General features: G+C 42.7%; 1 protein-coding gene across 1 annotated transcript in view; it reads right to left on the reverse strand.

Moving 5' to 3' along the window:
- Positions 1–3,748: 3,748 nt before the first annotated feature.
- The window catches only part of LOC142465673 (vomeronasal type-2 receptor 26-like), a 117,626-nt gene continuing 95,761 nt past the window's right edge, over positions 3,749–25,613 (reverse strand). Inside the window, exons 5-6 of the mRNA XM_075569889.1 lie at positions 22,185–22,311; positions 3,749–4,656 (exon numbers count right to left, since the gene is read on the reverse strand). Coding sequence (XP_075426004.1) covers positions 3,749–4,656; positions 22,185–22,311 — 1,035 coding nt within the window. The remainder of the gene's footprint in view (positions 4,657–22,184; positions 22,312–25,613) is intronic.

A 25,613-nucleotide genomic window follows, 5' to 3' on the forward strand; every position in this document is an offset into this window, starting at 1 on the left:
GACCACTTGTCTCCCCCCCTGAGCATTAACATACCATATGGGCTCTGGGTTTTTATACCAGACCAAAAATACAATACATTCTTTAATATCTACCCATATTAAAATAATCCGTTCTGTGGGTCTGAGCGGGCTGAAATTTGCCAGGTCCTCATGCCGGAGGACCCTTGCCATAGTGGCCAAATATCAGCCTCCCACGACCCCCAAAACCGGAGATACAAAAAACAAGTTAAAATCCCCTATTAACTTTAATGCAGGATTCTCCATTATAGCTAAAAGAAATCTCTGCTTTTCACTCTCCCATTGAAATCAACGGGCTCCGCTGCTATAGGCTTTCAATGGAGCAACTCTGCCAATGAAGTCAATGGGAAAACCACAATTTCACATTTGCCCATACTCCATCTGGTTGATCGGAGAGGGCTGGAAATGGCCATGCAGTCATGCCGGAACAGTGACTACCTGCGACCAAAATCCCAGCCCTCTGGTACTCACAGAACCGGAGATATGGGTTTTACCTTTACACACTTTCAGACTTAGCCGTTTCAAAGCTCGCGGCTTTTCTCCATTAGAATCTATATGGCCGGCGCCTCCATAGGAAATGCATGGGCCGGCACCGCCATAGGATTCAATGGGACCTCCGCTCCCATTAGAGTCAATGGCGCGACCCTTGGGGCAAGCACGACCCCTTACGGGGGTCCCTCATTCTCGGACCCGGTGGTGGTCGATTGTGGGGGTTCCTAGGGTCTAGGGGCAAAAATAATTTTATTTCTGGGTTCCCTAGAACCTAAGTTTCCCACTCCAATTGTGATTGAACTTGACCTAGTGTGATCAAAGCTCTTTTTTAGATATTGTATCCGCTTCTGCGGTCTGCGGTTTGGAAGGCTGCCAACCCATTCCTGGAGGTCGGCATCGAGGAATCCCCATTGAAATGAATGGCTCCATTGACTTACAATGGGGAACTGCCGCTCCTCCTCTCGGGCACCACCTGCAGGTCTTCTGATGAAAATGGGTCTAAATCGCCAGTTACCCCATAGGATGGTATGGAGCTGCCACGGCGAGCTATGGGGAGCTGCAAAATGGAGCCTGCAAAGGTGAGAAAATGGAACAAAGGGCTATAATCACTGAATTAACATTAACCCTTTCCCTCCGGCATAGATCCCAGTGTATGTGTTGGTGCAGACACTGGAATGGGAACAATACACATTTACAGGGGAATATACATTTGGGTGCTGAAGCAGGGTAAAAACACATTACTGGACCACAGTCTAGTTAACCCCTTGCTTCTCAAGTGAGAGCAGGGGTGGCCAAATGGGGTGTAACCCCTTTAATACAGGGCCAAACCCCCTCTCCCATGACAGTGGCACCACCTCTCTTCTCTCCCCCTTCCTCTCCCTCTCCTCTCCCTCTCACATCCTGTCTATCTTCTCCCTCCAACAAAACAAGCCTCCGCTTCTCCTGAACAACCGTCTAATTTGAATCTCCATTTCCATCTCTACGTCACAGTGAGTGTTGAATTGTCCTCCTTTTAATACATATGTGATTATGGCACGTGACTGAAATAAATGAAAGGTGTGTAAAAACATATTGGCCTTGTAATCTGAGATGCATGTGTTCAAACAATGAGTAAGTGTTAATTATCATTTAAAAACATCTCAATATAATAATGTTAAATGTATCCAAAAATTCTACATAATTGTTTACACCAAGTAAACCAGATATTTAAAATGCATCGAATTGTTATGTACACAACTGTGTGCAATAAGATTTTTTGTCATCAACACGGGCAAATGTTGATAAATTAATTGAAGCATATTGACGTATTAAGGTGTTTTGTAACAATATATTTAGAACTTGACAAAAAATATTTGGGTGAAATAAATATCCGTCAATACAATCAATATGTACAATGCAAAGTGATTATTTTAAAAACAAGCTATATCCGATGTCCTGTAATTGATGGCTAAAGCAGAGTTTTAACACTCAATTCTTGCACTGCATTGTGTCCAATGTGTTCCCGGAATGTTACTGAGTGGGTACACAATTGGTTATACAATTGGTTCCGTGATCGAGAGAGGGCGGGGCTACTAAAAATGTAAACATGACCAATCTGCATAATGTGTGACTTGAATCATGCTTTTAACATTTGAAACATTATGAAATAAATAGCAACATTTACGACATGATCATTGTTATTATTATAAACTATTATAAATGAAGGAATTATTTAATTGTTTATGTTGAGAAACATGTTTCATCTTATCCTTTAAGAGACTATCCCTAGACTCACCATAACAGAAACATTGAGTTACTCCGTAAATAATCCTAACATGAACAAGTCTTATATCTTAAGACATAATAAACGTACGCGGTGACACTATTATGTCAAGAAGCTAAACTCTTGAATGTACAACATAATATCTTTGGGAAGACCACGGAAGCAATAATCCAAAGTTATATGTCTCAGCTTCATTGACACCATGCTTAAAACATATATTTTCACAATGGCTTCTTTTTCTAAGTGCCGATCCGCCGCTCAACCGCCGCCTCTCCCCAGCAACTCCCCAAAGCTGCTCGGAGCTACTAGAATTGAGCGAGTTTAAAAACATGGCTAGTAGCGGTGAAAAGTGGACTTTCGCCGCGCCTTTGCCGAAAAAAAACCCGCCAAGAAACATGGCGCTTGTTTCGCTTTTCGCCAACTTCTCGAGGCTCACTGAATCGTAGTAGGCATTTTTGGCGCAAAACGGGCGAAAAGTGACTTTTCGTCGCTTAGTGCATGAGGCCCTTAGTATTTTTTGAATGATATACTGTAGAAATGAAAACATTTCTTTATCCAGAATGTGAAGAGATACCTGTGAGTACATCTGAAATTCTCTTCACACAAAATCCTCTCACTAACACCACCACCTGCTCTTCCTCCCTCCTTCTCTCCCTCTCTCCCCTCTCTCTATGCACCTCTCACTAACACCACCACCTGTTCTTCCTCCCTCCTTCTCTCCCTCTCCCTCTCCCCTTTCTCTATACACCTCTCACTAACACCACCACCTTCTCTCCCTCCCACCTTCTCCCCTCTCCCTATTCACCTCTCACTAACACCACCACCTACTCTTCCTCCCTCATTTTCTCACTCTCTCTATACACCTCTCACTAATACCATCACCTGCTCGCCCTCCTTCTCTCCTTCTCTCCCCTCTCTCTATACACCACTTACTAACACCACAACCTGCTCTCCCTCCTTCTCTCTACTCTCTCTATACACCTCTTACTAACTGCACCACTTGCTCTCCCTCCCACCTTCTCTCCCTCTCTCCCCTCTCTCTATACACCTCTCACTAACACCACCACCTGCTCTCCCTCCCTCCTTCTCTCACCTCTTTTTCGTCTCTCCACCTCCTCCTTTTTCACTTCACACTGAATTTTCTGTCCCATATTCTTTCTTTTGTTTTCTTTCTCCACCTCTCTCCAGTGATTCTTTCCTCACAGTTCATCTTTGTTTCTCTCTCAACCTTCTTACATCCTCTCTCCCGCTTTCTGCTTATCCATCACTCATTTATGTATTATTCTGTCTCTCTCTCTCCCTCATCTGTTTTTACCTTTTTCGTCTCATCGGTGCGAGGTTGGTTATATTGGCTTTGCAATTTGAAGCTGTGATAGGTTTCAACAACAAATTATATAACAAACATTTACCCACCATAACTTATTTAACGTGCAGAAAACTTTAATGACTTTCAAGTTTGTAGATCTTTATACAAGATTAACCATTTCTCTTCCCAAGCAAATGTGTTTTTGTGTTCATCTCAGGTCTAAACAAAATGATGTAGCATTTAGGAAGAAATATACAGCCTAAAAGTCCAGCGCTTGAAGTCAATATGGCAAAAATCTCTACAGACACCATATTTTTACCTTTGGTGCTCAGATAAGCTGGGATCATTGCCACCCAAACACTGCAAAATACCAGCATGCTGAAGGTGATGTACTTGGCCTCATTAAAACTGACAGGTAAATTCCTAGCAAAGAAAGCTATAACAAAGCTCACACCTGCCAGAATCCCCATAAAACCCAGAACTAAGTAAAAGGCAATGTCTGAGCCTTCATTACATTGAATGATGATCTTTCCAGGATCAGAGTGCATGTTGAGCTCTTGAAATGGGGGAGAAATAGACAACCAACTAATGCAAATTGTTACTTGAATGGATGAGCACAAAAAGATAACTGAACTGGACAGTTTGACTCCCATCCATTTTCTCCATATATTTCCAGGTTTGGTGGCTTTAAAAGCAATGCAAACCATGATAGTCTTGGCCAGCACAGAAGAGACAGCTATGGAGAAGATAATTCCAAAAGAGGTTTGTCTCAGCATGCAGGTTATATCCACAGGACGACCAAGGAACAAGAACACACAGAGGAAGCTCAGCATGATGGAGACAAGGAGAATGAAGCTGAGACTCTGACTATTAGCTTTGACAATGGGAGTGTCCTGGAAAGAAAGAAAAACTCCCAATATCAGTGCAGTTATAAGACACAGGAGAACCGAGACAGATGAAAAGACTATGGCAATAATATCCTGTTTGTAAGATAGAAATTCAATCAGTCTGGGAATACACCGATCCTTCTTCTCATTCGGCCATTCAATGTCTGGGCATTTTAGGCAATTCTCACTATCTGCAAAAATGACAAAAATGGCAAGAATGAATTTATATGCTTTAGAAACTAATATATATATATATATATATATATATATATATATATATATATATATATATATATATATATATATATATACACTACACAACAGGATAATAACCATAAAACCATAATTAACATCTGCTACATGTACATGAATCTCAATTAGAAATGAAATGCAGAAGTATCAGCAAATATACAAGGACATGCAGTATTGCTAAGCAGTGGCCTGCAATGGGTCACCTTCTGATGCTGAAAGGCGCCTTCTGGCTCATTCACTTGAATAGGCCATAATGCATCTTACAGAGTCATAAGGTGTCTTATAGATTAGCACAACTTAGTAAACATGGGCCACCATGTCAGGCAATGTAAATAAAATATAGATTACCATACAAAACCAATGTGACTTTAATGTATTACACGATAACTGCTCTGTATGTGTTGATCTTCATCCCCCAACACAGAAGAATACTTATACAAATAAAGCCCTAGTTATTCCTGGTCAGTATTTTCCAACTTTCCAGGTCAAATGATCCAGTCATCTCTGGAGGGTGAATGTTACATGTTGTATGTTCTCAATCTCTTGAGCCCATGAGCTGCAATGCATATGGAATTGTTTTTTGAAGTATTACAAGTGAATTGAATAAAACAAAACATTACTCAACTAAAATCATTTGCAAAAACTCAGAAAGAAAAATGGCTCCTCTTCTGCTGCACATTCCTTAGCCTTTAAAATATAAGAATTATTGTATTGACATATATAGAAAAAATTAAGGAATAATTAGCCAACCTATAAGTAATACTAATTGTCAAAATAACTAACAATTTACCAGGAAATTCCTCTGTACCATATTATCTAGTTTCCACAGTTGGAAAGTTATTGATCCAGCCAGTAAATCCTCTTTTGTGTAGTTTGGTAAACTGACGCCAATATTTTATACTGAGTAGCAGACAGACTGTGCATTTATGTGAAAAAATACTCACACGTGTCAGAGTGAAATAATTTGTTCCTAGTCAGAAAGAGGAACAGTTGCACCTACGCATCGCCAATGTTGCTATTGCAACATACTGCTGCGTCAGCTTTTATTCTAACATATCACTGGTTTTTACCTGGCTTGTTCCTGGAATGCGACGCTGTTCACCTGGCGCATGCCGTGTTCATCTTGCGTTCCCAGCCACGGGTCATGCTCGGCTGATACGCGGTTGATGCGTTTATTGATAATGGTTCGGATTTTAATAGGCTGCAATGCTTCGCGTGTCCGCCAGACGGCAGATATTCATGAATTGTAATGCGCCGAATCAGTAATGTGTCGGCTTGCAGGTGTTTCGTTTAAAAAAGATACTGTACCACAGTGTGCCATTGTAACTTGGCCTTGGCCTTGAGACTGAAGGAAGAGGTTGCAAAAATGTATCAATTTAGGCTTTTCATATTAAAGAAAGACAAAGACCAGTTTCAGCTACAGTAATCTCCAGAGACCCGCCCGCCATGAGTGTTCAAGTGCAGCCCGCTTTCCAAAAACCCGACAGAAGTTACACGTATTTGATATGTGCCGCGATTAATGTAACAGATGATAAAATGGCAACAGTTGCTCAAATGTATCAGTATTTTATCGAAAACTATGACTTTTACAAATTTTCGCCAACTACTCATACGTGGAAGCGTGCAGTAAGGAAAAGGTTATGTAGCGATCCCTGTTTTCATCGTATTGAGCCACAATTTGTTGGAGGGTATTGGTGTGTATCACCGGATTTTTCCGGTATCTATGATCATGAAGGCGGCAAAAGGCGAAGGGTCGTGTTAAAACCAACTAAGAAGCGACAGTCGCAGCCAAGCAATGCACCAGCACCAGCACCGGCTTCCAATAACGGTCCCACCGTCAGTGACAACCCTGAGCCTGAGGCTGAGCCGGATTTCTCGTGCAGTTTTGATGAAGCTTGCATGTACCTAAGCAATTTCCAGCCTCACAAGCTGACTACAGGTGGACTAGTCCCGCTGCAAACTATCGACATGGATGATCAAGAAAGCTGGACTGGCAGTGGACTGGCGCCGGCGCCAGCTGAATGGGAAATTCAATGGTGAGTACTGTATTGTTGCCGTATTATTTTCTGTGTTTTTTTTATTTTGACAATATAGTATAAATATCCTGTGCGATTCAAAGTCAAGCGATTTTGCTGTAAGCTATATCATTGGCTGAGCGGCTTCTACAGTACTGTACTGCACATACTGTACTGAACTATTGGTGGAACGCTAGGCGGATGCACATATGAACAGGAGATAATTATTGGTGGGGCTGGCTGGGTACTTCTTTAGGGGGCTGACCATTACTGTACATTAAAACTTTTCTTTTTCTTTTTCCTCAGAAAAGAAAATGGCTAATAGGGGGATTTCGATGGAAAATAGTGTACTGTATGCTGATGTTTTCCGGCCGTACAGTACAATGTGTAATAAACCCGAAAAAATAAAACTATGCATTTATTCTACATGTACAGTATCGTTTACATTATTTGTCTTCTACAGTATACTGTACAGTGGTATACAGTGCCTAACATCTATGGGCAAAATGAATTTTATTTCTAGGTGCCCTAGAACAGAAGTTCCCACGCCAATTGGCCGTGAACTTTACCGAGGCCCTAAGTAGTTCCCACGCCAATTGTGCGAATATAATTTAAAATAATCCATTCTGTGGGTCTGAGCGGGTTGAAATTTGCCTGGTCCTCATGCGGAAGGACCCTTGCCATAGTGGCAAAATATCAACCTTCCACGACACCCGGAACTGGAGATACCAAAATACAGTTTAAAAGCACATTAACAAAGTGGCTTTTTTTCTGCCATGCAAGTCAATGGCAGAAACCTAAACTTTAACATTACCCTGACTCCGCTCTGTTGCCACGAGAGGGTCGCAATTTGCCATGCAATCCTTCCGCAACTAGGACTACATGGTGACCGAATCTGAGCCCTCTAGGTTGCACAGAACCTGAGTTGTGGGTTCCAGGTTTCTGCTCATTCTGACTTAGCCGTTTCAAAGCTTTCTCCGCCATTACGCTCAATGATAGGACCCTCCTTGCTGGCGTGACCTTTTCACATCGCCATTACTGGTCGGACCCTGTTGGGGTGAAGTGAGGGGGTTCCTAACATCTAGGGGCAAAATTAATTTTATTTCTAGGTGCCCTAGAACAGAAGTTCCCATGCCAATTGCCCTAGTTCCCACGCCAATTGCGCGATCATTGCTCTTTTTTTACAATGTTGCCGAGCTTGCGGCTTTGCGGTCTGGCAGTAAAAAAACAGTGCAGCAAGCCTCGACATTCTAGAAAAACTGTATTTTGTTATACAGTACTATCAAAGGAGCAAATGGAAACAATGTACAGTACAGTAAGACAAATCAACATGTTCTTTTGTTCTTGTTCTGAGCTTCGGTGGCAGATCGCACACGGTGATGTCGGGCATATATATATATATATATATATATATATATATATATATATATATATATATATGTAACGGGTATATCCCCCCCCCCAATCGCAGATTCTACTGTGTGGGTGCAGGAACATATATTGTTACTCGGTGTGGTGCATACCTGTTGGCTCACAGGAGGGCTGAGCTTCCGCCACGGGGAAACCTGGGGCAATTACACTAGGGATAATACTTACAATAACGATGCAGCGCCTCCACCTGCGATGGCTCCCACCAGAGAGGGAGTGGTTCCTCGCAGGACAATCTCAATGAACACATACACAGTGATTATCTTAACTAACGAATACTTTACTAACATGTAATACCATACACATGCATAACATAACCTGTGTCCCTCTCTAGAGGAGACACCTACTGCGTCACGCAGGACGCTTCCCCAACACCAAGTGAACCCACCCAGTGTCCAGAGAAACCCCACCCAATGTCCCGCACTCTTGCAGAGAGTCAATGGGTGACTGCGCAGTCACAGTTAAGCTAAGGGCCCGGTGGTGCACTTATGATTCAGATACCTGCCGAGCACTCCGGTACTCAGGTCAGCAACTGGCTTCGCAAAGGATCAGTCGGGTAATGCCTCCTTCTGATCCTCCTTGCACGTGGACCGCTCGAGCGGTCCCACTCCGGAACAGTCTCTGTGGACCCCAACGTGGGTCCAACCGCTTCACGGAACAGCAACCTTCACTGTGTCCCTACCTTCCTAAGGGGCACGTGCTACACTATAGGCCGTCCCTATAGTGCAGCAACCTGTGGTGGCTTGGGAAACTCCTATGGGCCTAAAGGGGTCAAGGATCTGTCCCACTCCCCTAACTACCCACGTCCCTTTAGCCTCACTAACGCTGACAGCCAACGTGCTGTCAACTAGGTGCCTGCCTGCCTGCCAGACCTCACAGCACTGACCGCTGTGACTCTGACAAGGCAGCACTCTAAACTAAGGGCAGCGTCCCTATCTTGGGCCTCCCTCAGCATTTATCCCACTACTAACTGACTTGAGTGACAGGGTCCCTCTCACTAGTGCAGTCCCTGGCAACACTCTCTCTCTCTCAGAGTCTAAGCTACCTCAGTCCCAGGGGGTGCTGGCCTAGTACAGCGAGACCTGAACTCCTGTACCCTACCTTCTTCCTTGGGCTGCTCCGGTCTCTCACTTCCCTGACTCCTCTGACTGCCAGCTAACGTCTTCTGCCTGTAAGCCCGCCAAATGTATCCCTTTTCCTCAGGCTTCCTAAGCCCTATTGGCTCCCTGGTGTCACATGGGGCATACAGAGGCTCATGGGATATGTAGTCCAAGCTCAGAGCCTTCCCTGGTAGGCTAGGGGTTCGCGGGCTTTTCCTACCCTGCCCTGCGCTTGCGCAAGCTATCCCTGTCTCTGGGGCTCTCCCTGCGCCTACGCGTCCCTGCGCATGCGCAACGCTGTCTTCAATGGCGGCGCCCTGCCTGTTCGGCCGCCGGGACCTTAGAGACGCGATCGCGGCCTTAGCAACGGCCCGATCGCGTCCCCGGCAACCGGCCGCCACCAGGGGAAGCCGCGCTGCTCCGTGCTCCATCCCCCACCCTTGGAAGCAGCCGTCGGGTCGTTCGGCACCCGCGCTCGAGCTGCTCCAGGGTAGGGGGGTCTCCAGGAGCCATGGGAGCTCCAGGCTATATATATATATTATTAATTAATATTCATACAGTATAAACGTCCATTTTTCATGTATCTCCATGTTTTACAAATGTTTTGTAAAAGTTTCTCCGATTTCAATCTGCCAGAAGAATTTAATAAAGGCTGCAGTATGTATTATTCATGATTATTTTTATCTTTGTATTTTTTTTTCCCTGATGAAATATCAGTTTACTCTCAATTCTCACAGTGTTTTTGTACTGACTCCACCAATAAAAGGACATGTTGATTTGTCTCACAGTGTTTCCATTTGCTCCTTTGACAGTGTAACAAATGTCGAGGCTTACTGCACTGTTTTTTTACTGCCTGACCACAAAGCAGCAAGATCGGCAACATTGTAAAAAAAGAGCAATGATCGCGCAATTGGCGTGGGAACTAGGGCAATTGGCGTGGGAACTAGGGCAATTGGCATGGGAACTTCTGTTCTAGGGCACCTAGAAATAAAATTCATTTTGCCCCTAGATGTTAGGAACCCCCTCACTTCACCCCAACAGGGTCTGACCAGTAATGGCGACGAGAAAGGGTCACGCCGGTGAGGAGGGTCCTATCATTGAGCGTAATGGCGGAGAAAGCTTTGAAACGGCTAAGTCAGAATGAGCAGAAACCTGGAACCCACAACTCCTGTTCTGTGCAACCTAGAGGGCTCAGATTCGGTCACCATGTAGTCCTAGTTGCAGCAGGATTGCATGGCAAATTGCGACCCTCTCATGGCAACAGAACGGAGTCAGGGTAATGTTAAAATTTAGGTTTCTGCCATTGACATTGCCACTTTGTTAATGTGCTTTTAAACTGTATTTTGGTATCTCCGGTTCCGGGGGTCGTGGAAGGCTGATATTTAGCCACTATGGCAAGGGTCCTTCCGCCTGAGGACCAGGCGAATTTCAACCCGCTCAGACCCACAGAACGGATTATTTTAAATTATATTTATATATTTATATTTTAAAGATATTAAAGAATGTACTGTATTGTATTTAAAACATGTGACTGTAAACCATACTGACTGACAAATGTTTTCACACCCTGATGAAATATCAGTTTACTCTCAATTCTCACAGTGCTGTGCACATCAGATTTACATTTCAAATTCGAGAGGGGTTTTCAAAAGCGTTACTGTTAACAAAACAGGCCTCTAAGGGTTGGGGGGGGGATGGTGTGATTAGACGCAGGCGCACTGAGTCTTTGTAGCTCGGCTATGGGCGGATTAAGAACACAATGGCAATATGCAAAAGATTAACGACCCAGTGGAGAGAGGGGGTTGGTAGGATAGGGTGAATCAGCCGATTGACGCTTGGCTAGGGAGGGATTAAAAACACAATGACAACAGTAACTGCAGAAAAGGAGCAACGCGTTGTTGTGTGTTTTTTTACACAGGACATGCACGACTCCAGTCCCTGAGTGCCGCAAACAGGCACGGTTTTCAAGGTTGCCCTGAACACCTGCCCTGTTTGATGCCCTCTAGGACTGTACTGGTGCAATCTAAACCCGCTCAGACCCACAGAATGGATTATTTTAAATTATTTTTATATATTTATATTTTAAAGATATTAAAGAATGTACTGTATTGTATTTAAAACATGTGACTGTAAACCATACTGACTTACAAATGTTTTCACACATGTACTGTACTGTAGAAGTAAACCATGCACCTGTTGATGGTTTGAATTGCTGTGCACTTTAAATGTTTCAACATTGTACAGTATTTGTAAATAAATGTTTTTGTACTGACTCCACCAATAAAAGGACATTTGTATCACATTTTTTCCATTTGCTCCTTTGACAGTGTAACAAATGTCGAGGCTTACTGCACTATTTTTTTACTGCCAGACCACAAAGCCGCAAGATCGGCAACATTGTAAAAAAAGAGCAATGATCGCGCAATTGGCGTGGGAACTAGGGCAATTGGCGTGGGAACTAGGGCAATTGGCGTGGGAACTTCTGTTCTAGGGCACCTAGAAATAAAATTCATTTTGCCCCTAGATGTTAGGAACCCCCTCACTTCACCCCAACAGGGTCTGACCAGTAATGGCGGCGAGAAAGGGTCACGCCGGTGAGGAGGGTCCTATCATTGAGTGTAATGGCGGAGAAAGCTTTGAAACGGCTAAGTCAGAATGAGCAGAAACCTGGAACCCACAACTCCTGTTCTGTGCAACCTAGAGGGCTCAGATTCGGTCACCATGTAGTCCTAGTTGCAGCAGGATTGCATGGCAAATTGCGACCCTCTCATGGCAACAGAACGGAGTCAGGGTAATGTTAAAGTTTAGGTTTCTGCCATTGACTTGCATGGCAGAAAAAATGCCACTTTGTTAATGTGCTTTTAAACTGTATTTTGGCATCTCCGGTTCCGGGGGTCGTGGAAGGCTGATATTTAGCCACTATGGCAAGGGTCCTTCCGCCTGAGGACCAGGCGAATTTCAACCCACTCAGACCCACAGAACGGATTATTTTAAATTATATTTATATATTAAAGATATTAAAGAATGTACTGTATTGTATTTAAAACATGTGACTGTAAACCATACTGACTGACAAATGTTTTCACACCCTGATGAAATATCAGTTTACTCTCAATTCTCACAGTGCTGTGCACATCAGATTTACATTTCAAATTCAAGAGGGGTTTTCCAAAGCGTTACCGTTAACAAAACAGGCCTCTAAGGGTTGGGGGGGGGGTGGTGTGATTAGACGCAGGCGCACTGAGTCTTTGTAGCTCGGCTATGGGCGGATTAAGAACACAATGGCAATATGCAAAAGATTAACGACCCAGTGGAGAGAGGGGGTTGGTAGGATAGGGTGAATCAGCCGATTGACGCTTGGCTAGGGAGGGATTAAAAACACAATGACAACAGTAACTGCAGAAAATGAGCAACGCGTTGTTGTGTGTTTTTTTACACAGGACATGCACGACTCCAGTCCCTGAGTGCCGCAAACAGGCACGGTTTTCAAGGTTGCCCTGAAAACCTGCCCTGTTTGATGCCCTCTAGGACTGTACTGGTGCAATCTAAACCCGCTCAGACCCACAGAATGGATTATTTTAAATTATTATTATATATTTATATTTTAAATATATTAAAGAATGTACTGTATTGTATTTAAAACATGTGACTGTAAACCATACTGACTGACAAATGTTTTCACACATGTACTGTACTGTAGCAGTAAACCATGCACCTGTTGATGGTTTGAATTGCTGTGCACTTTAAATGTTTCAACATTGTACAGTATTTGTAAATAAATGTTTTTGTACTGACTCCACCAATAAAAGGACATGTTGATTTGTCTCACATTTTTTCCATTTGCTCCTTTGACAGTGTAACAAATGTCGAGGCTTACTGCACTGTTTTTTTACTGCCAGACCACAAAGCCGCAAGATCGGCAACATTGTCAAAAAAGAGCAATGATCGTGCAATTGGCGTGGGAAATAGGTCAATTGGCGTTGGAACTAGGGCAATTGGCGTGGGAACTTCTGTTCTAGGACACCTAGAAATAAAATTCTGTCCCCAGATGTTAGGAACCCTCTCACTTGACCCCAACAGGGTCCGAGCAGTAATGGCGACGAGAAAGTGTCACACCGGCGAGGAAGGTCCTATCCTTGACCGTAATGGCGGAGAAAGACGTTTCAAACCAGCGCGGCTAAGTCAGAATGAGCAGAAACCTGGAACCCAAATCCTATGTTAGCGGCGAATTAAAAATAAGGTGGAGGAAGGGTAGAAGGGTAGACAAAAAGGGAATATGTATCCCAAATAAATTCTAGGCTACTGTAGCTCTATACCCTCTAACAGGGCAGGCAAGTACAGTACAGTACTGACACACTTTATTCTCGCTCGGCTAGTCCCGCGAATTCGGGTATACCCGGGTGTATTCAGGTTTCTGATCGTTTTCTGCCGGAGTGCATTGCGTTATTTTCCCGGCAGGGATTTAAGCATTTTATTCTGGCTGGCTGAAATACTGCAATGCCGTGTAAATACACATGGGGGAACTTGCGAGCTGTTCTCTTTGAAGCCGTCCCCTATAATGAATTGTAATGCAGTATATATACTGTATATATATATACTGTATAACAACAACCCCTATAAGCCCTAACATACAGTATTGTACACATACAGTACTGTATATGCACATACATAAATGATACTACTGTATGGGCAGCGGGGGCGAGATGTGTTTGCAGCAGAGAGAGATCCGCTGCTCTCTCTCTGCGCAAACATCCGCACATTAAAAATTATTTTAAATACATTTTTATTGATAGTGTAGATGTGCATGGGGTCTCCGGAGCTGAACCGCGTTGGTTTCAGGTCTGGGGACCCCCTGCTCCCCGAGATACAGCCCCCTTTAGGGGGTGCCGGTATCCCTCTGCTTGGTTTAAAGGGCCCGACCACGTGATCGCGGCCTGTAAACCAAGCAGAGCAGAGGGATACCGGCACCCCCTAAAGGGGCCTGTATCTCGGGGAGCAGGGGGTCCCCAGACCTGAAACCAGTGCGGTTCTGCTCTGGAGACCCTCTGCACATGTACAGTATCAATAAAACACATACAGTATACAGTATAAATAAACACTCGTTCTTTACCTTAGCGGCTATGCGCTATGGTAAAGAAGCAGCATTTCTGTATTTTAATAATATTGTACAGTGAGCAGGGGGTTCCCTGAGCCAGAAATTAATGCTCAGGGACCCCCCCTGCTCCTGCTCAATATTATTAAAAATACAGAAATGCTGCTTCATTACCATAGCGGATAGCCGCTAAGGCAATGAAGGGGTTAACCCACCGTGCCTGCTTTATTGTGCGTAGTGGGGATGGGTGAGGGGGGTATTTGGCCCTTGGTGTGAGTTTAGGACTTGCGGGGGGGTTGCGGGTGCACTTAACCCCTTCACGACCGTAGCAGTTAATACCGCTACGGTCTTGAAGGGGTTAAGCCCTCCCGCTACCCCCCCCGCAAGCCCTAAACAAGCACCGTTGGGGCTAATACCCCATTCACCCACCCCCGCTACCCACAATAAAAAAAATACACACACACAGCAGCCGCCAAAAAATAAATAAATAAATCTAAATAAATAAATAAATGACAATAAATAAATTTGAAATACATTTTTATTGATAGTGTAGATGTGCAGGGGGTCCGGAGCTGAACCGCGTTGGTTTCAGGTCTGGGGACCCCCTGCTCCCCGAGATACAGCCCCCTTTATTGGGTGCCGGTATCCCTCTGCTTGGTTTAAAGGGCCCGACCACGTGATTGCGGCCTGTAAACCAAGCAGAGCAGAGGGATACCGGCACCCCCTAAAGGGGCCTGTATCTCGGGGAGCAGGGGGTCCCCAGACCTGAAACCAGTGCGGTTCTGCTCTGGAGACCCTCTGCACATATACAGTATCAATAAAACACATACAGTATACAGTATAAATAAACACTCGTTCTTTACCTTAGCGGCTATGCGCTATGGTAAAGAAGCAGCATTTCTGTATTTTAATAATATTGTACAGTGAGCAGGGGGTTCCCTGAGCCAGAAATTAATGCTCAGGGCCCCCCCTGCTCCTGCTCAATATTATTAAAAATACAGAAATGCTGCTTCATTACCATAGCGGATAGCCGCTAAGGCAATGAAGGGGTTAACCCACTGTGCCTGCTTTATTGTGCGTAGTAGGGATGGGTGAGGGGGGTATTTGGCCCTTGGTGTGAGTTTAGGACTTGTGGGGGTGTTGCGGGTGCACTTAACCCCTTCATGACCGTAGCAGTTAATACCGCTACGGTCATGAAGGGGTTAAGCCCTCCCGCTACCCCCCCCCCCGCAAGCCCTAAACAAGCACCATTGGGGCTAATACCCCATTCACCCACCCCCGCTACCCACAATAAAAAAAATACACACACACAGCAGCCGCCAAAAAATAAATAAATAAATCTAAATAAATAAATAAATAAATGACAATAAATACATTTGAAATACATTTTTATTGAAAGTGTAGATGTGCAGGGGGTCTCCGGAGCTGAACCGCGTTGGTTTCAGGTCTGGGGACCCCCTGCTCCCCGAGATACAGCCCCTTTAGGGGGTGCCGGTATCCCTCTACTTGGTTTAAAGGGCCCGACCACGTGATCGCGGCCTGTAAACCAAGCAGAGCAGAGGGATACCGGCACCCCCTAAAGGGGCCTGTATCTCGGGGAGCAGGGGGTCCCCAGACCTGAAACCAGTGCGGTTCTGCTCTGGAGACCCTCTGCACATCTACTCTATCAATAAAAATGTATTTTAAATGTATTTATTTCTCTTCATGTATTTATTTAGATTTATTTATTAATTGTGCTGCTGCTGCAAGTCCTAAACTCACACCAAGGGCCAAACACCCCCATCACCCCCAATAAAAAAAATTCACGCACAGCAGCCCCACAATTAATAAATAATTCTAAATAAATAAATAAATACATGAAGAGAAATAAATATATACTGTATATATATACTGGATATATATACAGTATATATATATATATAATAACAATCCCTATACATATACAGTATATACTGTGTATATATACTGTATACATATATATATATACTGTATATATATATATACAGTATACAGTATATATACACACAGATGATGAACCAATATACAAATACATGTAGAATGGTTATCAAAATCATACAGTCCTACAAATAACGCTTCTCTATATAGACAATAATAATAATCCATTTAATAATCCTAACTGATTTTACAATATAAAACATAACATTCCAATCCACACAGTACATTGCATTTACATTGTATAAATGATGCATAAAATCTATGCACCATATACATTCTGCAAATGTTCTACTCTGGAGACCCTCTGCACATCTACACTATCAATACAAATGTATTTTAAATGTATTTATTTATATTCATTTATTTATTTATTTATTTAGATTTATTTATTAATTTTGCTGCTACATTTACACAAATGCTTCTACATTTATTTGTACTGTATATTGGTTTATCATGGGTGTGTATATAACGTGTGTATATATATATATATATATATATATATATATAAATATATATATATATATATATATATATATATATATATATACTGTATATATCTCTCTCTCTTTCTCTCTGTCTCTCTGTATATATATACAGTATATATATATATATATATATATATAGTTGCATGATGAAACCACAGTACAAATTCATGGGTGAAGTGTGGGTGTCGGGCCTGTGTGGCTTAACCCCTTAATCACCTTAATCACCTTAATCACCTTTGCGGTTATTATCTGATAAAGTGTTTAAGGGGTTAATTGATATCTGAGTGTAATTGCAATGTATTGGCTTTGTATTTCTATGTATGTTGTGGACAAGACAAGTCTTTTTTGCTGGCATCGGACACTTCGTATTGATGAGGTCAGTAGTACTTTATTTATTTGTATATGCTAGTTAATGTTTTTAATAATGGGCAATTAATCTATTATCCATATCTGGATAATAGTTATTTTGCACATTATTGTACTGTAGGTGTTGGGGGGGAGGGTGTATGTATTGAATGTATAGGCCAGGTTTATTTTTTTACATTCAGGGTTTGATTCCGTGGTTTTGCGTGGGGCCTCTGGAGACCACCTGTGGGTATCCTCGGGTATCCCAAGGGTATCAGGCTATTGGTTCCATGGGTGACACATGCGGGGATGATGATGTGTGGTCCCACTTCTGTGGGGGCACCGCCGACCCGTAGGTGCGGGGATGATGATGTGTGGTCCCACTTCTGTGGGGGCACCGCCGACCCGTAGGTGTGGGGATGATGATGTGTGGTCCCACTTCTGTGGGGGCACCGCGGACCCGTAGTGAGCACCCGTGAGTTCCCCAGACCCCCGAGGGAACCACCCGAGGCCCCGCAGACACCTGTGGGTTTGACCGGGGCTCCCAGACATCCTTGGGCCTACCGTGGAGACCCAATTGTGGCCCACGGTGACCCAAGGAGTCCACCTGGGTGCCATGGTGCTGGCAGGATCCACCAGCAGGCCTCCAGAACCTGTGTTAAAAGGGCTGCTGGTAAACTGTAGGTCTGTCCAGGTACCCTGCCAGCCCACCAGGGACTAGCGTGGGGCTGCGTTATGAACCCTGTATGTAAAAGGATAAATCTTGTATTTATGGGGGGGCAAAGGGGGTGGGTAATGTATTTAATAAATATAATGCTGTTTATTGTGGGTCATTGAACTGTTTTTATTGTGGGTACTGGGGGTGGGGTGTTTCCCCAATGGTATGTGGGTAGGTCTCCCTTGTGGGTACTGACTGGGTGGTTAGGCCTCACGGGGGGGGGGTTAGTGTGGGAGGGTATGTAGGCATCCCGAGTGGTGGGTGAGGGTGGGTTAACCCCTTCATGACTGTAGCGGTTAATAACCGCTATGGTGATTAAGGGGTTAGGGGACATTACTTTGTATGTTTTAATTTTTGTGTCTGTTTTGCAGAAGCGGAGGGGCCATGGCCAGGATGGGAGGGGGGGTAATGGTATGTGGGTAGGGGGTGAGGGTGGTTAGACCTCACAGTATGCACATTGCCCCCCCCCTCCCCACATTTACATACACTGCACTGACAGCAGGGAGGGAGATTTACTGGTAACAGAAACATCTCTCTGCCTTCAGTGTAATCTGTTTAAAGCCCCCTCCCCCCTAATGTGTGTTTCTGTAAAATCTCTCTCCCTTCAGTGTAATCTGTTTAACAGAAACATTAGGGGGGAGGGGGCTTTAGGCCTTTACATCTCTCTCCTTTCAGTGTAATCTGTTTAACAGAAACATTAGGGGGGAGGGGGCTTTAGGCCTTTAGGCCTTTACATCTCTCTGCCTTCAGTGTAATCTGTTTAACAGAAACATTAGGGGGCAGGGGGCTTTAAACAGATTACACTGAAGGCAGGGAGATACAGGGAATGTACTGTATTGTTCATGTACATTGCAATGCTGTGTATAATGTATAAGGTTTTTTACAATTAGATAAATGTAATCCTTGGTATTGTAAGGGTTAGCTTTGGTTTTAAATTGTGTTTTCTGGTTGGTACTTACAGTATATATTGATTTTTGTTTACTTGATTGGTTAAAATAGTTGACTTGTTTGGAAGTGTTTGTATTTACTGGTAGAGTAGCTTGCAATTATATTGTTAACATTCATTTGCAGAATGTACAGTATATGGTGCATAGATTTTATGCATCATTTATACAATGTAAATGCAATGTACTGTGTGGATTGGAATGTTATGTTTTATATTGTAAAATCAGTTAGGATTATTAAATGGATTATTATTATTGTCTATATAGAGAAGCGTTATTTGTAGGACTATATGATTTTGATAACCATTCTACATGTATTTGTATATTGGTTCATCATCTGTGTGTATATATACTGTATACTGTATATATCTATATATATCTATATATATATATATATATATATATATATATATATATATATATATATATATATATATATATATATATAACAAAAGAAGAAATATATTAGCGCCAACCTATCACTATATAAAATCTCTATAGAGTAAAAATATAAATAAAAGTGAAATGGAAAATGTTATTACAAATAAAAGTAAAAAACCTATGCTAAGCACAGTAGATATATTAAAAAATATTTAAAAAAATGAACCAATAAAATACATAATAAAATATCAAAAAAGAAAATGTCCAGAAAAATATATGTAAAAGATATACAAATCCCAAAATGTTCCAATTGCTATCCAAAAGAGTCTCTGCAGCCCGAATGAAGGGAACACCACTTCCTTAGAATATCTACAAAAACACAGAAAAAACAGGCGCACTCATAGCATAAAATTGTATAACAATAAATTTATGGAGTAAGGGATAAAAATGCACACTCACAAACAAAGCTGAAAAAAATGCGTTTTTGAGTACAACTCAGCCCGTTCAGATGCAGGAACCCAAGGAGGAGGACTTCGGTGTGATGTCCGCGGTGTGTCTTGCCACAATAGCCCCTCTAGGTCCTGGCAGGGACCGAAAGCCACGAGGGACGCCGCCTTCCCCTCTCTCTGGTGCTACACAGAGCATACACTGAATAGAGTCTCGCGTGAACTTGATGATGTCAGCGAGGTTTCAGCCGGGGAGAGTTCACAGTGTAAACAGGAACTTGAATGTCTGAATGGCTGGTAGCAAAATGCTAGCAAAGCAGCAGGAGTGCAATAATGTAGATGAGTGCAAATAAAATATATAACCTGGACAGTGGGCTCCACAGCAATCTCTACGCGTTTCGTCTTGAGACGGGACCTTTAAACCAAGCAGAGGGATACCGGCACCTCATAAAGGGGGCTGTATCTCGGGGAGCAGGGGGTCCCCAGACCTGAAACCAGTGCGGTTCTGCTCTGGAGACCCTCTGCACATCTACACTATCAATAAAAATGTATTTTAAATGTATTTATTTATATTCATTTATTTATTTATTTATTTAGATTTATTTATTAATTGTGCTGCTGCTGCAAGTCCTAAACTCACACCAAGGGCATTAATTTCTGGCTCAGGGAACCCCCTGCTCACTGTACAATATTATTAAAATACAGAAATGCTGCTTCTTTACCATAGCGCATAGCCGCTAAGGTAAAGAACGAGTGTTTATTTATACTGTATACTGTATGTGTTTTATTGATACTGTACATGTGCAGAGGGTCTCCAGAGCAGAACCGCACTGGTTTCAGGTCTGGGGACCACCTGCTCCCCGAGATACAGGCCCCTTTAGGGGGTGCCGGTATCCCTCTGCTCTGCTTGGTTTACAGGCCGCGATCACATGATCGGGACCTTTAAACCAAGCAGAGGGATACCGGCACCTCATAAAGGGGGCTGTATCTCGGGGAGCAGGGGTTCCCCAGACCTGAAACCAACGCGGTTCAGCTCCGGAGACCCCCTGCACATCTACACTATCAATAAAAATGTATTTAAAATAATTTTTAATGTGCCGATGTTTGCGCAGAGAGAGAGCAGCGGATCTCTCTCTGCTGCAAACACATCTCGCCCCCGCCGCCCATACAGTAGTATCATTTATGTATGTGCATATACAGTACTGTATGTGTACAGTACTGTATGTTAGGGCTTATAGGGGTTGTTGTTATACAGTATATATATATATATATATATATATATATATATATATATATATATATATATATATATATATATATATATATATATATATATATACTGTGTATATACAGTACTGTATATATATATACTGCATTACAATTCATGAATTTATGCCATCTGGTGGACACGCGAAGCATTGCAGCCTATTAAATCCTGATCATTATCATTTAACAGAACAGGCCCCCGTTAGCCAGGCATGAACCGTGGCTGGGAAGGCAAACGCAACGGGGCTTGTCAGAGGTGAGGAGCGGCGCATTCCAGGTATCTGCCAGGTACAAACTGTGCATTTGCTCGAATAAAGTGTGTCGATGCTGTATATGGAATGATACTGTGTAAGGTTTTCCAAATGTTTGATACAGTGTGTAGCACTGACATGTGAAAGGAGATACAATATTGCCAAAAGGGCTACTCAAACAATGTCAGTACCGAGGGTTCCCTTTACACTGCTACAGTACTGTACACGCCTATGCATTTCAACAATTTCCAAATGAGACATACAGTACAGTACTGTACAGCTGCACAGGACGCAAATGCATGTACAGTACTTTAAATAAAATAAATATGCAATTTTACTATTACTGCGCGCGTACGCACAGACTGTGTACTGACGTAGTTTGAACTGCGAAGGTATTAGACTTCAAAGACAACAGCTCGCAAACGCCCCCATGAGTTTTTACACGGCATTGCAGAATTGCAGACAGCGGGAATAAAATGCTTAAATCACGGGCGCGAAAATAACGCAATACACTCCGGGCGAAAACGACACAAAACCGCACATAACCGGGATAATCTGAAATTCGCGGAGCTAGCCGAGTTAGAATAAAGGCTGTTGCCACTGTAAATGTCCAAATAGAGTAGGATGAAAAATAAACAATCTTTCTGTGTGATATTTACAATATTGCAGGAAGAGACACATTGAAGACTTCAAGTTGCCAATGAGCTACAGAGTTGCTGCGTTACTATATACAAGTATTAATAGATGGCTATTCTCCTTATCTCCTACTGCCCAGTGTGTACACAGTTTAAAGCCCTAAAGGTGTAGCCAGAATTACTGTCCCTGGAGCCACGGGAAGAAAAGCAAAACACAGCGGCTCTGAGGACAGTTAAAGCTTTGGCTGCCTGAGGGGGTTCTGTTCTGCTGAATGGGACCCCCGCAAAGAATTATCCCTGCCCGGGAAGCCACGGGAATCCAAACACTGAACCTGGCACATTCTCCACATTATTTATATCATTCTGTTTGCACTTTCCTAATATTCTGTAATAAAACATGTGTACCAGATGTGTTAGAAATCTCTCCCTCTGAACATGGGACACAGTCATAACAGCAGGCTTGTTGTTCTCCTCTTCTAAGGGCTTTTCGGGTCCCAGGAAGACAGTTGTCTGAGCATTGAGATCTTGGAATCTAAAAAAAAAAGAAAAAGACTTGACACAAAATAACACAGGCGGTAACGTTTTTGATATTAACTAAGAACCTAGGACAGTGTTTCTCCGCCAGTGTTTCTGCAGTACCCCGGCATGCCATAGGATTTTCCCTCTCACAGAGCAGATAACACCTGACGAAGCCGTACGAAACGTGTTGAGTTACAATTGCTGCCTTTTCATGCTCATCTTACCAATGTCCTGTGCCCACCATCTTTGAATTACACTGCATTCCTACTACCGGAAGTGACGTAACCGGAAGACTGGAGGCGTCACAAGCCGGAGAGACGCCGGATCACAGAGCACGATTCTTGAGGGACAGCATCGAGCCGCAGTGATCAGAGATACTTATCACAACTTTAATTCTACATGCGGGTTTGTCACGCTTGTATGTAAGTGTGATTTCAATATTTGATGCAATAAATTGATGAATATACAGATCGAACTATGGTATCTTCCATCTTTATCTCCTGAGAACTACATGACACTGATGATCGTTTGACCAGACCACCATTACAGGATCTGATACTACCCACACTGAGGCACCAAACAGAGTTTTGGAATTGCTTTATTTCATATTGTGAAATGTGAGCGCACACCTCAAAAATTCATTCTAGCACTATAACCCCATTTTTTAATTATCTGCACAATTTGTGTTTTTAATGTTTTTTATATTTTATATTTAGTGACAATCTGCGCTCCCCAAACTCCAATGCACAAAACAGTAAAGACTGTAACGTTTGTAATATTAACTCAGAAACTAGGACAGTGGTTCTCAGCCAGTCTTCCACAGTGCCCTGGGGTGCCGTGGGATTTTTCCTCTCCCAGGACAGGAATTAAACTGAAGGGCTATGTCATGGGAGACCAGTACATATAACACCTTTACCATCAGGGATCAATTCCCCAGGCAGAGCAAGGTAGTGGAATAAAATGAGGTTTATTCTTGGGAGACCAGCAGACACACAATGAAACACAAAACACAGAAGAATATACACTTTACTAGGGGCCTTGGGGGAGACTCTAGCCTCAACTAGGTGCAGGCACCTGCTCGGAAGGCATACTCCATCTGTTCCTTGTCCAGAAACTTCCTGGTACCTTCCTCCGGGAAGATACCTGGCTATAACTGTTAACCGCGAGCAAGGCAAAAGCTGGAACTTTGCCACTAGCTTATATCTTGGTCTCAGCTTGTCAAGCTTCTCCATAAATTATGTGCTGAGTGCTTTGCTATTCAGAGCAAAGCACTTTTGAAAAGCCTGCCGGCGCCTCACTGACCCAAGTTCCAAGAAGTTTGGTTCTCTGATCGGCCAGTCCCCTTACATAGACCTCACTGTTCTATGTTCAACACGGAGAAGGGGCTGGTGACCAATCAGAGAATGGATCATAGCTGTATCAGCCAATCAGAGCTAGGGTCTTGTCTGGCTGTACGCGTTAGAGGAGGGGGGTGTCAGGACGCCAGCAAGTGGGGAATTTGCCTACCAGCAATGGATTCCCAATGCCAGCACCATATAGCCTGCTGGGATGTCTCCACCGTGCCTGGGATATATATAGTTGCTGGGCATTAGTCTAGAGTTCACAACCAATTTTTATTTTTCTCATGATTCATTTCAAACACAATTTATTAAAATATTCTATTAATATTGTATTATTACTATTTTTATCCCATGTAGGATTGCTTATGTTTAATATTTTGTTATAATGTATTATGCAAATGTTATTATATTCATTGCAAGTATTGGTGTTGTATTGTTCCCACCATATATAAGGAGTTGTGTTTTTCTATCATTAGTAATAAGTAATATATAGTTATTAGTTAAGGTTTTAAATTATTATAATTTTGGTTCTATAGCAAATGAATTTACGATTGGTATCATTAAGTGGTTTTAGGTTCAATATCTGTAGTATAATTATTATTCAAACAATGTTTATTGCTATTTATGGTTATTTTTGATATATTAATTAGGGTATTCTTTGTATATGGTGTGAACAATCTAACTATTCATTAAGGTTTATTTGAGTGAGATAATTTTTAAATATCAAACACATATGCAGCATGTAAATTACGAAAAAAAATTTAATCAGTATTCATATACACTGGCGACACACTTTATTCGAGCTCGGCTAGTCCCACGAATTCGGGTATACCCGGGTGTATTGAGGTTTGTGACTGTTTTCTGCCCGAGTGCATTGAGGTATTTTCCAGGCAGGGATTGAAGCATTTTATTCCCGCTAGCTGCAATACTGCACAGTATATATATATACTGCATTACAATTCATGAATTTATGCCATCTGGTAGACACGCGAAGCATTGCAGCCTATTAAATCCTAATCATTATTATTTAACAGATCAGCCGCCCGTCAGCCAGGCATGAACCCAGGCTGGGAAGGCAAACGCAACGGGGCTTGTCAGAGGTGAGGAGCGGCGCATTCCAGGTATCTGCCAGGTACATACTGGGTATTTGCTCGAATAAAGTGTGTCGGTGCAGTAGTGAGAATAGCTCTACTTGGATCTCAGACTATTTAATTGGCTGCTATTGACCAATCAAACACTCCCCTGACGAAGTCACGTAGCATGACGAAACACGTAGGGACGGTGACATCATCACGTGAGGGTGTGTGCACGTGGAGTTCCCTGGTGTTTCAGCAATCTAGCCAGCTGATTTTCTTACTGCTGGTACAGTAACTGATTGAAGCAGGAGCAGAGCATGCTGAGGCTCTGACAGACACAGCAGATCGGCGCCAGATCGTGGCAGGAGCTATATGTGACAACCATCTGATAAGGTGCACCCTGTTGATTCCGGACTCCCCCACTTCCATGGTTGACTCCCAACAGATATTTCTCTCCAATGAATGTTTGTTTTTTAATCCTGTAAATGCAATTCCTTGGGGCTGCTTGTTTTAATAAATGTACCAACTTGTTATACAGTTACATACTATGGAGACTGCGCTTCTCTTTGTTTTGTTTTCTTAGATATTATAGTGGTTGGCTATACAGTACCACTTCATCTGAAGCTGCAAAGTGCTCCCTGGATCTGTTTATTTTGGGACTTTCACCTCTGTAGATATTCACCAAGTGGAAAAAATTTTGGATTTATTTGTTTTTTTTTATTATATGTCACTTGTCACGTTATGGTTTGTTTCTATTTATAGTATAGTTTAATATACAATTATTTCACTATTTAAGTTTAATAATTTAATATCTTACACCACTAAATACAATTATTCCACCTTAGCGCTACATCTTTGTAAATATATATATATATATATATATATATATATATATATAT

Source organism: Ascaphus truei, chromosome 1 (genome assembly GCF_040206685.1).
Source record: "Ascaphus truei isolate aAscTru1 chromosome 1, aAscTru1.hap1, whole genome shotgun sequence".
Lineage (NCBI taxonomy): Eukaryota > Metazoa > Chordata > Amphibia > Anura > Ascaphidae > Ascaphus > Ascaphus truei.